This window comes from Monodelphis domestica, chromosome 8 (assembly GCF_027887165.1).
Source record: "Monodelphis domestica isolate mMonDom1 chromosome 8, mMonDom1.pri, whole genome shotgun sequence".
NCBI classification, from domain to species: Eukaryota; Metazoa; Chordata; class Mammalia; order Didelphimorphia; family Didelphidae; genus Monodelphis; species Monodelphis domestica.
The window spans coordinates 4,160,543-4,176,341 of record NC_077234.1 but is presented as its reverse complement, the minus strand read 5'-3'; the positions used below and the strand labels follow the sequence as shown (position 1 = coordinate 4,176,341).

Genomic DNA, 15,799 nt, shown 5'->3' with positions numbered 1-15,799 from the left:
GTAATTGTTGATCAGCTGATTGATACAATGGGTGGTCTTTAAAGTCTCCTCCATGCCATGGCCCATTGGGCAGCCCAGTGCCAGGAGCATACGCTTTCTAAGTCCATAGGAAGAGAACCAAGGGCTGGGCCCTCCTGAGGGTAAATAGAAGGCTCCCATAGGCATTCACTCTTCGAAGACCTGCTGCAAAGCACCCAGCCAAGTTGGGGATGGTTGACTCTGAGAACGCTGGAGCTGGAGATGGAGGAAGGGGATGGAGCTGACCACTTAGCAAGAAGGTAGGCCGAAACACAGAGTATCTGTGATACCCCTATCAGGCTGGGACCCATTCACTGGGTTACGCTTCTTGAATGATGAGATACCCTCGTATTTAAACACTGGAAGACCCCGATTCAATACCTGCACCCAACACTCTCTCAGGGGGATCCTGGGTAAGTCATTTACCACTCTGAGCTTTACTCAACTAGATCTATAGCCTACTGAATCATGAAAGGGTGGCAATGCACATTGCTGAAAGAAGTTCCCACACTAGGAATTCCCATTGCTGACCAATGGCCACGTCCTCCTCCTACTTTGAGGAAGCTTCAAATCACACGTTTTTGTCTATTTGTTTGTTTTTGTTTCTGGTTGGCAGATCTCAGGTCAGTATTTTTGTCTCTTTGGTTAACCTAGAAGTGAGGATTCACAGCATGACCCTCCTGGCTTCTCTCTCTTTCTGGAAACTCTCCAAGGTGACTTGTGCTACCTCTGGCTGAGGGCCACTGTGACCCATCACAGAAGTCCTTCTTTCTCTTACCAGGGGCACCTACATAGACCAGGGGCTCCTCGGGGATAGCCTGGGGTTCTCTAGAAAGTGTCCCCTCTCCCTGGCTTGTTCCCACAGGGGCTGGGCCATGTTGGATCTCAGAGTTCAATGTCTCCTCCCAGGTCGAGTTCAAGTTGTCCCTCTCTATTTGCCAAGTTGCTCCTGTTCTGGTGCCCACTGAGTATGGCTGTGGCTCTCCTTGTCCCCATTCTGGTGTTCTCTCTCATTCTAATTCAGGTCCCACTCCCTTCCCTTGAGGGCAGCCAACTCTCTGCACTCCCAGGTTCCTTTGTCCACCCTTGGGTTCTCTTCAGTCCCAGCTATTCTCCTGCCACAGCTTCCCAGGCTCTCTCCTCCCTCCAGACCATCCAGAGCTTTTTGTTCTTTTTACAAAATAACTCCTAAAAGCTGCCTTGCCCCAAGAGCTCCAAAGGATGCTATTGGTGGGCACCGTGCCCCTTCTGGGGCAGCTTTCGCCCCTGCATGACTTAGCAGGCTCCTCCATCCATCATGGCTGTGGCAAGCCGGGCTAGGAGGCTCCCCAACAGCTCTGGGACTAACACTGCAGGCCCCCATGCCTGGAAAGCTCTCTCTTCACCTCGGCTTTCTGGCTTCCTTCTAGACTCACCTTTCCCCATCCCCTCTGCTCATGCCTCCCCTGGAGGTTGTCCTCCACAGACACTGCACGTATCTTGTATGTGTGTAGTTATTAGCGAGTTGTCTCCCTTCCTTCCCTCCCTCCCTCCATCTGTTCATTAGAATGTAAGCTCTGAGGGCGAGGACCTTTCTTTGTACCCCAGGACTTAGCAATTTGTTGGCACTTAATAAAGGCAAGTTGATTAACTGACTAATGGACTGACTAATTGACTACAAATGGGCTGACAGACTGATAGACTGAGCCGGACCTCTGAAGTCAGGCTCAAAGCCTGGCCATCTTGATGGGGCCTGGCTAAGCTTCAGCTCGGCTGGGATGGTCAGCTCAGCTACATGGCCAAAATGTGGATGGTTAGTGTACAGAGAAATAGCAATCATAATACAAGGCATGGTGAAGAGAGGGCGGGGCCTGGAGTCTAGAACACCTGGTCAAATCTGCTCTGAGATACTTATTAGCTATGTGACCCTGAACAAGTCACTTAACCTTTTTTCTGCCCAGTTTCTTCTTCTGTCAAACAAGTATTATTAGCATTTACCTCCCAGGGGTGTCATAAGGATAAAATGAGATAACATTAGTAAATCACTTAGCACAGGGTCTGGTATGTAGTAGGTGCTTAATAAATGTATATTTCTTCCCTTCCTTCTCTTCAAGGTAGTGCCAGAAGAGCTCAAGCCAGGGATGCCATATCAAGGCAGAAAGACTTCAAGTAAAGTCTTATCGACAGATTGGGAATCATCTGCCCAGGGATCTGCCTGGAACATTCAGGAAGACTCATCCCAAAAGGATGGGTGCCAGATGGGAAACAAGCACTGAAAACATCTACTGAGGGGGCGAGTCTGTGATTGGCGGGCTGGCTGGCATGGATATCCTACAGCAAGAACATACTGGACTTTCCAGGGTTTTCCAAAATCATGGCACTGCCCAAATGACCCTCCTCCCCCAAGCTGCGCACCTTAGAGCAGTCCGATATTTGGGACATCTCTGCCCCCTTTGCTTCCTTAATTCTGTGCCTTTAATGGAACCTTCAATGGGCTCCAGGGATGTGAGGCTGATTACTAGCTGGGGACAGTGAGCAGAGAAGGGAGCACATGTGTGATTATATGTACATATAAGTGAGGGAATCTGAACACGGGATGTTCCTCAAATAGTGTTCAGTTATTTAATCGTTGAGTTAAATAGAACTGACCCATTCTGGGAATGGGAAAAATGCATATTGGGTGTCCCAAAAAGTCTTGGTGCAGTTTTCAGTTTTAATAACTTGACTAGTAACAGCAAAAACAATAATAAATAACTGAATGGAGCTTTAATAGCATCAAGCCATAGAAGGTTTTGGTGATTCCCTGAGCAATAACTGAGGTTAGTACAAAATGCTTTCTGCTCAGCAGCACCAATAGGAAGGCAGTCCAAGTCAAGATGTCAGTTCCAAGGCCACCTCTCATTCCAAGGCTTATGAGACCTTCCCTATCCTAATCTCTTCATCTGATTGACTACTTGTCAGCTAAGTGTGACCATGTGAGTATATTCCCCATCACTTCTCTGACCTAGCACCCACTTGCATTACTATAATGAAGGGAAGAAGGGAACAAGAATTTATTAAGCACCTACTGTGTGCTAGACTTTGTACTAAGTGCTTTACAAACGTTATCTCATTCAACCCTCACAAAAACCTTGTTAAGTAGGTGCTATTATTATCCCCATTTTATAATTGAGGAAACTGAGGCAGGTAGAGGCTAAGTTACTTGCCTGGGGTCACATAGCTCTAAAGTCATATCTGAACTCAAGACTTTTTCACTCCTGGCCCAGTATCTAGCCCCTGAACCACTTAGCTTTCTCTCAGTGAGACAATTCTGGCTATTTTTTTTTTGTCTCTTAGCAAAAATTTGGTAAAATCCCATGACCTAGAGTGGACTAATCCCCCAGGTAGCTCCTACCATGATCAAGGAACCTTCTGGCTACTCACTGTTGTATCTAATTGTTTTTTTTTAATTGTGAGTAAGAGACTATGTCATCAGAGCAACTAATCATGAAACATACAGATTACAGGAACCATTTAGTGTTGTAAGCAAATATAACTTACAACAGAGTTAATCTGCTCCATTACTGGAACACACGATCATTACTGTTATGCATGATAGTTATTCAGAAAATAGATCAAACCATAACTCACAAACTTTTTGTTTTATTGGTAATTAATTCCAGGAACCAGCTCATTGAAATCCAGGAAGCCAAAGAAAGAAACATGGCAGAGTGTTTGGCATTTAATAGGAGTTGATGAATACTTATTGACTTGATTGACTGGCATGGAATTTGGGTGAAGAGAAAGAGAAAGGGAAAAAAATGCTGTTGTTTGAGGAAAGCCCAGACCACTTGGCCAGAGAGAAGAAATAAATGAAGAGTTTGGTAAAGAGATCTCAAGTCTGGCGCCAACATATAGGAAAACTTCAAGCATCTTCAGTCATTAACATGCCAAAGGAACAACATCTTGGCTTGAACTAAGAAAAAAAACAACCATCTGGTACCCTGCAGGCCGCCACCTACATCAACATGACATGTGTGAGAATTGATCTCACCTGTCCTGTGGTAGATGCTTCTGAGTCTTGTTCATTCTCTCTCTCATCACAAGGCTACCACCTCTCACCAGGACTATGGCAAGAACCTTCTGATCAGTCTCCCTACCTGAAGCCTGACCCCTCTCCAATCCACCCTCCAAACAGCCACCAAAATGATCTTCCTAAAACGCAGCTCTGACCATCCCACACTCAAGGTGTCTCCCTCTCCCTTCTAAGATCAAAATCACCAGCTCTCCTTTCTATTTTCCCAGGCTTCTAACATATGAATTTGGTTCATGTACTCTCCAGTCCTACAGTTTTGGACTTTCATCCCTGCCATCCCATCATTCCATCTCCTATCTATAGACCTTCCCCTAGACATGGAATGAACTCTCTCCTCCATTCTCCATCTTGGAATTCCTGGCTCCCCTCAAGGTCCAGCTCCAATGACACCTCCTAAACATGACCTATTTCTCTCACCCCTGAGACTGTGCTTTGAAAACACCCACGTTCACAACCCAAAGGCTTCCCTTCAAAAGGGGAAGGAGCTGCCGGAGGCTAGAGGAGATTGCCAGGCTCCATGTTGTGATAACAGGTCCACATCACATTGATGTAGGTAGTAGCCTACAGAGGACCAGACTATTGTTTTGTTTGTTTGTTCTTTTCTTAGTTCAGACCAAGATATTGTTCCCTTAGTGTGTTAATGACTGAAGATGCTTGTAGGACTGAAACTCCAGCCTTGTTAGGCCAGTCAGGCTGCAGAATTGCAACCAGTCCCACAGGTCTAGGCCAGCCAACAACTGATGTGGTAACTCTTACCCTCTGGATACCCAGCCATCTCCAAGCTGGCTCCAATACTCCAGAACTCTTTGGCATGTTGAAGCCAGTACAGCCTTCCCAGCTTCCAAACCCTGTTTTGACAGGTGCCTGGTACTGCCTTAATCGACAATCCCAAGAGACACCTCTTCAGCCAGGTACTGAGCAGACTGGACTCACTTCCTTTAACTGGCTTCCACTGGGCTGAAACTAAACAAGTAAGTCAGCAAACAAACAGGGATGACTCCACCCAGGTGACAATTAGGGGTGAACAGAAAACAATGGTTTCTGGAGCCAATATCCTTGTCCCTGGGCTTGACAAGTCATAGGGACATGTCCCAGTCAACACATCTGACAAGACCATGTGGGGAGCTTGCAAAAGAAAACAAAGCAGAATCATCCTAGGCTGATGATGCCGGAGAGGAGGCCCTGCTCTCCACTGTGGAAGGACCCAAGGCAATAAGGTCTGAGGATGGAGGTTGGCAAACCAATAGCGATGCGAGTCCCATTTGCTGGGCAAAGCCTGGTACCAGCCCAGAGCATCAAAAGGCAGTAGTCTCTCTGCCAGGTCCCTCAGCTCCATGCCCTCTCCTCACTCCTCCTCTCTTGCTTCACTGGAAAATGTGACAGCCCTTCATATATGGCGTTGGGAGCAGCCATTAAATGCTTAGAGAGGTTTAGAAAAGGAGAAGGAGAAATTCAGTCATCCTGCAGACTGCACATAGGGAGCTAGAAGGATTCCATGTTTTCCAATCTCACAAAAGAGAGAAACCTGGAATTTGGCTCTGGACTCATTAGTATTGGGCGGGCACACTGAGCACGAGACTTGAATGTGAAGGAAACAAGGAACACTGATTGCCAATGAAATTCAGCAAGACTCTCCACAGGACTCACTGTTTCACATCTTTTCCCCCTCTCATCCCAAGCACTAATCAAGAGGGCTTGTACTGAAATTCAAGAACAGCTCCCAAATAAGTAATAATTCTTTCTCTCCTTCCTTCCTTCCTTCCTTCATTCCTTCCATCCTTTTCTCCTTCCTTCCTTCCCTCTTTCCTTCCCTCCCTCCAACCTTCCTTCCCTCTTTTCTTTCTTCCTTCTTTCTTTCCTTGCTTCCTTCTTTTCTTTCTTCCTTCTTTCCTTCCCTCCATTTTTATTTCCTTCCTTCCTTCTTTCTTTCCTTCCTTCCTTCCTTCATTCCTTCCATCCTTTTCTCCTTCCTTCTTTCCCTCTTTCCTTCCCTCCCTCCAACCTTCCTTCCCTCTTTTCTTTCTTCCTTCTTTCTTTCCCTCCTTCCTTCTTTTCTTTCTTCCTTCTTTCCTTCCCTCCATTTTTATTTCCTTCCTTCCTTCCCTCCTTTCTTTCCTTCCTTCCTTCCTTCTTTTGATCCATCTTTCCTTCTTTCCTTCCTTCCCTAAATCCTTTCTTCCTTCTTCCCTTCCTTATTTTCTTCCTCCCTTCTATCCCTCTTTCCTTTCTTCCTTCCCTCCTTTCTTCTTCCCTTCCATCTTCTCTCTTCTTCCCTCCCCTTCTCTTTTTTCACTTTCTTCTTTTTCTTCTCCCTTTCTCCTTTCTTTCCTTCTCTTTGCTCTTTCTCTCCTTCCTTCTCTCCTTCCTTCCATTCTTTTTTCTTTCTTTCCTTCCTTCCTTGCTTGCTCCCTTCCATCAGTTATGATTTTATTGAGTGCCAACTCTAGTCTGAACTCACAGTCAGACTCAGCTGGGAACCAAGGACCTATTTTCTGCTCCCTGCTCACCTATGTGAGGAAAGGAGAGTGGCAGGCATGAAAGGAAACCACCAACGCTGCAAAACAGCCTCTGGCTGAGAGGAGTCCCGTGGATCTTCGAAGGAAAGGGCTTCAAAGAATGAGGACCAGGGATCAATGAGGGTGGAGCAAGTCAGAGATGCCTCCTGGAGGAGCCAAGCCCTGACTAGTAGGAGGGTGGGCAAGAAATAACCTTTACTCAGGCTGAAAACAGCTGGGGGATGGGAGGAGAAGGGGAAGGGGGGGGTGAGTCAGTGCCAGCAGTTACTTACAGAACAGAGGGTCTGAACATGGTGAGAGCTTGGCACCCATGGCATAATTCAATCATGTACCCAGCTACACCAGGAGAGAGACAATCCATCCCCTACCAGACTAGCCAGGGCTAGAAGAAACTAGGGGCCTCAGGAATGGATGCCACAATAACTGGTGACTGATATGGGAAAGAGCCCATACCACGCACTGCAAGGCATAGAAATGGCCATTTATTTGTTCTATCCTAGAGGCAATAGGGAGCCAATGAACCTTGTAAAGAGGGGAGTGATGTATTCAGATCTGCTCTGTAATAATCTCATTTGACAGGTACAGGAAAGATGGAAAGGGAAGGGACCAAAGACAAAGAGATCAATTAGGAGGTTATAATGACAGGATGCCTCACAGATATCAGCACATTCTGCCCGGTACACCCAAATGGCCTTGGCTACCTCCCTTATCCCAAGTTTCAACTCTGGGGGTGGGTCGTACTGGTGGGTAAAGCAACAGAAAAGGCCAATGGCCCAGGAAAGACCCCAGTTTGATGGAAGGCAGAGGACCTTGATGCAAACACCATCAGTTGTCAGCTTTGTGACTTTGGTCAATTAACCTCTCTGAGCCTTGGTCCCTTCATTTCTACAGGGAGGGGAACAAATGCCCTCCCCTCCAAGGTCGCATGCCAAATCCAAGCCAAAGACCACCATCTTCCTTATCCAGGGTGAGTTCTTAGGAACTCAGCTCACAGAGTTATCTTGTATCTTTAGCTCATCTGTAGCCAAGGAACTCACCAAGCTCAGATAGATTCATGGGATCTGTGTAAATACCCAGGAAATAGATGAACCAATGGACTGAGTCCAAAGTGGTCATTTGGTGCATTGACAAGGGGGAATAAATTTGGTCCATGGCTTATGCTAGTACAGACCACCAGATGCTCAATATGAGGCTGGAGGAGACCTGAGAGACCACAAAATCCATCTCCATCATTTGACACAGAGTAAGTGATCAGTCCAAAGTCACAAAGGGGAAAGTCAAGGGCAGGAGCAGGATTCAAACTCAGGACATCTAATTCAAGATGCAGGGATCTTTCCAACATGCCATAATCCTATCCAACAATAGAGTGTCCATGAGAGGAATCCAGAAAAGAAGAGATGAGTAGGAAAACAGCTTAAACCATGCATGTTGGGCCCATCCAGCAGAAGACAAGAGTGCTCAGTAGTCCTTCCCCAATTGGCTTAATATTATAAAAAGCCAGGTCTGCAAACACAGATTCTGGAAGGAGCAGACTCATCTGGAACAGCCTGCTGGGCAAATAGCAGAAGTCTAAATGGACAGAGAGTTGTGTCTTCTTCCCTAGACTAACTGCCTCTTTCAGACTAAGGTTCTTTCAGCCTCAGAGTCAGTAAGATCTGAGTTCAAGTCCTGCCTCTGATCCACACTGACAATGTGACTTTGGCCAAGTCTTTTCTACCAGGGCCCTAGGCAGTTCCCTAAGGCCACAATGCAAAAAAAAAAAAAAAAAAACCACCACCAACCTTCAGTGGCCTTAGGAAGTTCTTCAGTAAGAGTTCTATACATTAGTGAAATCACAAGTTCAGATAAAAATAATAAAAAGGAGACAGAAACAGTGCCTTGCACATAGTAGGTGCTTAATAACTGTATTGGCTTAAGAGAGAGACTGTTAGACAGGTGATCTGAGAGGACTTGGAAAATAGCCTTGCCCACAAACTCAAAGGATCCCAAACTAGCCCTCTCCCTTCTCTGAGCTCCTCTAGACCACTCTGACTGGCCACCAGGATGCCGCTAATGGTCTTCTTGATTTCAGCAAAGCAATCGACAAAGTCGGTTCGTATAGCCTTGGATACAAGGTGGACACCAGTTCAGCTGTGGTCTGAGCAGTGGCACAGGACTAGGCCAATAGCTGACCAAAGAGAAAAGGAGCTGTTGAATGGATGGCAGCCCAGCACGGTTCCGGGGTTCAGGAGACCTCAAGTCCTGCTCAAAGAGAAGCCGCCTTCCCTGGCCAGCTGAGCAGCTGCGGACAGCTTCCTCTGCATGGACCCCAAGAGCTTCATGCAGCAAAAGGCAAATCCATAAGCCCAGCTGGGCCGGTCAGGGCCGGTCAGCTGTGGAGACCTCCAGAAGCCTCCACCACCGGCCTCCAGGGAGGCTCTCTGGGAGCAGGCAGCAGAGGGGCGTCACGCCCCGGAGGGGGTTCTCGCCCCGTCCCGTCCCTGAGGCCTTGGAAGAAGGGCCTTCTTCGTGGTCTGGCGGGTGGCTGGACCCCAAACACAGTCTCCGGCCCGTGGGCCTCCCAGCTCTTGCCAGCTTGCTGACTCCGGCCGGCCTTGCCCTGGGCTTCGGCGGCTCTGACACACCTTCCAGGGCCTCCTCCCTGCTTTTGGCAATCCTTAGAGGCAGACAGGCCAGCCCCAGGTTGGGATGGGAAAGGCGCCTCCTCCCACGCTCTTCGGCCTTCCCATCCGTCCCAGCGAAGCCTTTCTCATTCCCAGAGTCCCAAACTGCTGGCGAATGAGAGCCTGCAGACAAGGCAGGGCCCCCAGTGAGGGAGCGAGCCTTAGGGAGACCCCCGTCCCCCGGTCCTGTCTGGGGATGAAGGCGGAAAACGGCTGGAGACAGATCACATGACCTCCTGGGCCTTGGTTTCCCCATTTGTAAAATGAAAGATTGGACGAGACCAGCAGTGTTTAATGGCTGATCCATAGACCATGGATTTCATGTGTCTGTGAAGTTTGAGGGGGGAAAGAACCCTTTTCTGTCCTCTAAGCTCTCATTGAAATGTAGCTTTTCCTTCCATGGGGGTCGTAAGAGCCCCCACCCTTTGGGACTGTTGGGAGGACTCAATGACATGATATCTGCACAGCGTCCGGCTTGGAGAAGGCACTCCATAAACGCTTGTTTCCCTCTTTCCTCCCATCCTTTCTCGATGTCTTCCCTCTGGTAGTCACTTCCTATCCCCCATCCATCCGCCCTTCTGTTCTTCTGAATCCTGGAGAAGATCAGAGGCTCTCTAGGATGTCTCTCACCACTGTGGAATCCTTGCTGACTTCTGTGTTCCTCGTCCAGACATGAGAGATCCTGCATTTAAGGAGCTGCGAGTGTAGAAACTCCTTCTGCCGTTGCAGGGGACTTGCCCAGGGTCACAGGGCTACCCTGTTTGCTATGCCATAGCGATTCTCATTGACAAGCGACTTAAGACGTCAAAGGGATGGAGATGTTACTTTAAGACCCAGTCTCTGAGGAGTGAAAATGATTGTTCTCCGTTTGGTTAAGAACAGAAAAAGGCGTAAGAGGACAGAGAAGACAAGCTAGCAAGATCGTCCTGATCTGTTCTTTTCCCCGGGATGTGATCCAAGGGGAAGCTTGCTCTTCCAAGGCTTTTTACAGCATGAAAACAGAATGTGAGAGCCAAGAGACACCTGATGTGTCAACCTGTCCCACCCCCATTCTAAAGATGAGGAAAATAAAGTCCCGCCTGGTGGGGAGACTTGGAATCCCCTAGGACTCCATCCATCAGGTGCAACTTGGTTATTGTCCTGAGAAGGAAGAAGAGACTTAGAGAAGGAAGGTCAGACAGACACTGAGATGCCTTACTTAGCCCAGGCAGGGTGGTGGATGGGAGTCAATGGGAGGACAAGGTACTGGGAGTCGGGGGACATGAGTGTCAATCCCAGATGCATGTCTGGGTCACCTTTGGGTCCTTGGACAAGGAACTACACTAGCCTGGAACTCAGTGCCATCATCTGTCAAATGGACAAGCAGAGCTCTGAGATCTTTCTGCTCTACATCCAGCATCACACCTCCCTCTGGTCCCACCTCCAGTTCCCAAAGGCCAAGTCAGCTTAAAGCTCAATGTCTCCAGGACACTTACTAGGAGAAGGAAACTGACTTTTCCTTTCCTGCCATCATATACAGGAAGGAGGAATCTCCCTGGGAGAAGGTCAAAGCAAGCCCTGAATCCTCCTTCCTCCTTGGGGCTTCTACCTCCTCTCGACAGCTTCAAGTTTCAGCTCAGATCCTCCTTTGGGAGCTGACCTTTCCCAGAAGGGCCCCTGGCATGTCCTTCCTTCTGAGATCATCTTCCATCCACTCTGCCTCTGGTATGTTTGCTTGTTGCCTCTCCCATTAGACTGGAAGCTTCTGCAGGGCAGGGACTGTCTTTGGCCTCTTTGTATCTCCAGCATTTAGCACAGTGCCTGGCACCCAATTGTGCTCAATTATTGCTTGCTGACTGACTAAGGAGAGAGTGGCGCTTCCTAGGAAGCGAGCTGCTTCTTCCTCCTCATCTCCCCCTCTCTTCTCCCCAAACTTGTCTGGACTCGTTCCCTCTCTGATGCACCAAGGGTCACCCTCATTAGCCTTGGAGACCTTTCCTGGTGCCTTCTGAGCTCCTGTTCCAAAAGCCCTGGGCTGGCAGCATTCCCAAAAACCCTCAAAAGGGAGTGAAAGTCTCTCCTGCTTCTCCCCTCCTGCCTAGGAACAGGCAGACACCTTACGGTGAACAGCTACGCCTGGGTGGTGACAGCAGAGCCATGGGAGGCACTGGCCCTGCCAATAAAGATGGATTATGAGTGAACCATCAGGTTAGGGAGCCACATGAGGAAGGCCTGTGCTGATGAGATCACCAGGAACCTGGGGGTAGCATCAGACAGGAACTTGGGGCATCCTCCTCCCACCCCCTTTCAAGCAAGAATTCACTTCTAGTTCCATAGCTGCAGAGGTTTTTGTAGTGGGAAAAAGTGTCAGGAGGTGGGGTGGGGTGGCGTGTGAAAGGGAAGATGAGCTTGTTTAGAACTGGGAGCATCCTCAGGGAAAATGAGCCTGGGAGAATCTCAGGTCTGCCCTAGACCTGACTAAGGAGAGAGTAACACTTCCTAGTAGCAGCTTCCTAGCTGCTTCTTCCTCCTCATCTTCCCCTCTCTTCTCCCCAAACCTGTCTGGACTCATTCCCTCTCTGATACACCAAGTGTCACCCTCATTAGCCTTGGAGACTTTTCCTGGTGCCTTCTGAGCTCCTGTTCCAAAAGCCCGGGGCTTTGTGGGTGCTAGGACCCAAGGAGAAGGGGCCCCAGCAGCATAGAGAATGAAGTTCCAAGAAGGATTTTAAAGGTAGAAACTATTAGAAATTAGAAGCTTAGTAAACCGAGATTCAGAGGGCTACTATGGTTCATTTGGGCTCACTCGACTAGAAAATCCTAAAATTGTCCTTTTCCTTCTTTGCCAAGGTGGGGGATTATGGGTACAGAATGTTCTCTGGAGTGTTGAACTCCATTGGTTTGACCAACTGGTTTTCCCTTTTCTTCATTATCAGGGATAGGAGGGAGAGGCGAGCCAAATGCTTTCGGTGTTTAAAAAGGGAAGCGGCTCTATTGGTCGCCCTCTAAGCATGGATTCTTCCCTCAACCATGTTTCAGTTCAGTAAACACACTTGGATGCTTTGGAAGGGGAGGCTGCTGGACCAGGACTTCTGCTCAGACCATCTCCCAGGCTTGATGCAAGGCCAGGGCTTAGACCTCCGGGTTCTGGTGGACGGATCCCTTTCAGGGAAAGGGGATGAAGAGGCTGCCCAGCCTTCAGTCTCCACAGAGAAGCAACATGGCCCCAGGCAGAAGAGACATCTGTGGAGCAGAGAGTGGGGATGCCTTGTCCACCTGGGGCCAGGCTCACCGAGGCATCCAGCAAGGGCAACAGTCACCAAACCCCTCCTTGTCATGGGGATGCTGGGAGCACCAGCCAGGTAGACTGTCCTTGAAGTCTTCTTTCCTGAGACTCAGAAGAATGCAATGGACCTGCTAGGCTGGGGGTTTAGGGGTACGGCTGGACTGAGGAAACAGAGAGCAGAGGAGAGCAGGCTGGCCACCTTGCTCCAATCAAGGGGCCCCGAGCAGGGCCAGAGGAAGGCATTACAAAGGGACTGGCTTTGGGCCAGAGGGTCTGGGTTCAAATCTTCCCTCTGATTCTTGAATCTGATCCATAAGTTTGGGATTCTTTCTGTCAATAGTGCTTGTTTTCAGAGACAGTGTCTCTAGAACTTTCTTACTCCCTTACCAGAAACATATATATAACATATGTGAGCATATAAAGGTTATATATAATTATGTATTTTGTATGTGATACAAAAGGCTATAAATGCAAACTATACATGTATATAGAATGTGTTCTGTGTGTGCATACATGCATATTTATTCATCTTGTGTGACTGCAGACACTCCAATGTGCCTCACTTTCCTCACCCATAAAATGAAAGGGTCAGATGAGATGGGCTCGAAGTCCCTTCCAGCCTTAGATCTCAGAACACTCAGGGCCTCCTCAGTTTTCTCATCTGCAAAATGGGAGAGTTGGAGTAGGTGGCCTCTCAGGTCTCCTGGCTCCCTATGATCTCTGATCCCAGAGGTAAGATAAAGTCCGGAGGGCAAAGATGAGCAGGAAGGAGGGGATGAAACCAAGAACAGCATTTCAGGAGGGAACAAGATCCGGAGAGTAAACAAGAGCCGGTGCTCTCCTTGCACCCTCCAAGCCACAGCTGGCAGGGCTTCTGGAGGGCACAGTTGGGACTCTCATCCCCATCTCTTTGCTCTGACAGCTGCAAGAAGGGAATCTGTTCCTGAAGTCCCCAAAAGGTTGTTGCTATAGAAGCTGGTAAGCAGATTAGACTCGAAAGACCAGTTTAAGCACTCGCAAAGAATGCAATCATCAGGGCTGGGGTAATCACCCAAGAAGACATTTCCAATCATTCCTGGCTGCGTCCTGCTCTGTCCTGGCTACCTCTGAACCTCAGGGCAGTCCCCCCAGTACCCACCTGTCCCCGCAGAAGCCTCGGACCCAAGCGGTCCCTCGTGGGGGGCCGGCTCAGGCGTGAAAAACATCCTGGTGCCCACTTGGGACTTTATTTACCTTGCAAGAAAAGCCCCAAACAAGATGGGGGAGAGGGAACCCTCCGGACCTGGCTCGGCTCTAATACTATCCTCCTGGACATCCAAGAACTGGGAGCTTCGGGAGCCCCGACGGCATCCTGCCTTCTCCTTCCTCACTCCTCGGAGGAGGCTCGGAAAGGCTGTCTGGGGACCCTGATGGTCCTCGAGGCGGGAAGCCCGACCCGTCTCCAGGGAGCTCGCTGCTCCCTCCCTGAAGTCTAGCCCGACGTGTGCGGACCAGCCGGCTCTACTAGGCACACTCAGAAGCTGATCCTCCGATGGTGGGGCTGGGCTGGGCGGGGGCTTCTCCCTCTTCTCTCTCTACCTCTCGGAGCCCCGGGTCAGCTGCCGGCAGCCTCCCGCGAGCCCTGTGCTCTCGGGGCGGCGGGGCTCCCCCGAGAAGCTCCTGGGGCAAACCCCGAAGGGAAGAAGACTTACCATCTCATTGTCCTCTCCTCTATTGAGCACGGCGTGGTGGCCCTTCCCATACTTCTCCCCCATGAAGGCGTGCTGGGCTCGGGCTCCGCTGCCTTCTGGGGAAGCTCTGCTGTCAGGGCCGCCTCATAGAGGGCCCGGCTGGCACTGTCCGCCGCTGAAACGGTTAATGAGCCGAAGCCAAGTTCAAGGCTCTCACACGCGCGCACCAACACACACTCACTCACACTCAGCCCTTCCTCTGGTGCATTGAAATGCTAAGAAGCTCAGGCTCCTCCCACCTTGGTTGGAAGGACCTGCTGCTTCCACCTGGCGCGGGGCTCTCCAGCACTCCCCCAGCCCTGGGCCTGCCCAGCAGGACGCTTTTTCCAGGCAAATGCCAGGGCTCCGATGCCAGGCAGGCCGGGGCTGCCAGGCCAAGACAATGAAGAAAGCTGGCTGGAAGCCTGGGAGGAGGGCAGATCGAGGGGAAGGCCACCAGGAGCTCCACTGGGGGAGGAAGGGGCTGGGGGATGCCGTCCTGAGAGTCAGAACGCTGCCCTCGTTCCCAAGGAAGGCTCACATCACCACAGCAGGACCTGGGGGGAGGCCCAGAGTCAGAATCCCTCGCCCGAGCCAGTTGGGATGCTTAGAGAGAACCCTGGGCCAGCCATGCCTGAGAAGCTTGTCCCTGGCCCAGAGGGGGAGCCGAGACGACTCTGGGTGTGAATCCTGCTTCCAACCCTTACCTGTGGAGCCATCCCTCCCAAGGGCACTGTGGAACACCAAGGGAATGAAGCAAAAGCTGTAGGGAGGCCAGCTAGGATTGTCAGCGATTCCACAGCAAGAACCCCCCGACTCTGCTCCCTGGGAGAAGGATCGCCCCACTCTTGATGCTGCATCCCCGGCACCTCACACACAGAGCCCGGCACCTCCATTTGAAAGTTCTTCCCGATGGACCGAAGGATGGGGGAGATTAGAATGATGGTCTTTCGTTAGGGAGTTGTCTCAGCCCTTCCCTAGGACGCCAGCACCACAGGAGCTGTCCAGGCTCAGCAGTGGGGCTCGCCCTTACCTACCCTGGACGCCTGGTCTCAAGATCGCAGATTTGGGCTGGGAAGGGGGTCTCGGGCATCCTCAGGTCTGGCCCCCTTGTTAGAGCAGGAACCAACTCTGCAGTGTTTGTACAAATATTTTCTCACTGAGCTTCCCAGCCCTTTGTGGGGTTCTTGCCTCAATTGTACAGATGAGGAAACTGAGGTTCAGAAGTATAACTATAAACTCCTTTGTTACTTCAGGTCCTTCGTGACCCAGCTCAGGCCCCCCCTCCCAAGGCCATGACATACTTCTTCCCTTTGGGTACTCCACTCTCTGGACACATCACACAGAATGTGAAGATCAGAAGGCGTCCCAGGGCCATCTAGTCTAACCTGTCACCGGAGGCATCCCCATTGTAACCTGTCCAAGGAGGGGCCATCTGGCCTTGACTCAAAGACCCTGAAGGAGGGGAAGCCCCCACCCATAGAGGCCCCCAAAATGGCTCCTGCAGCTCCCCCCCCCCATTGATCCTGATTCTGCCTTTTGGGGCCAAATCGAGCAAGACTCATGCCTGCAGC

The 15,799-nt window shown here is 50.1% G+C and overlaps 1 protein-coding gene across 1 annotated transcript in view; it reads right to left on the bottom strand.

Moving 5' to 3' along the window:
* LOC100013946 (probable cation-transporting ATPase 13A4) overlaps positions 1–14,572 on the bottom strand; it is a 101,287-nt gene extending 86,715 nt beyond the window's left edge. The window contains exon 1 of the mRNA XM_007502446.3: positions 14,208–14,572. Coding sequence (XP_007502508.1) covers positions 14,208–14,270 — 63 coding nt within the window. The 5' untranslated portion in view covers positions 14,271–14,572. The remainder of the gene's footprint in view (positions 1–14,207) is intronic.
* Between the last annotated feature and the right edge of the window lie 1,227 nt (positions 14,573–15,799).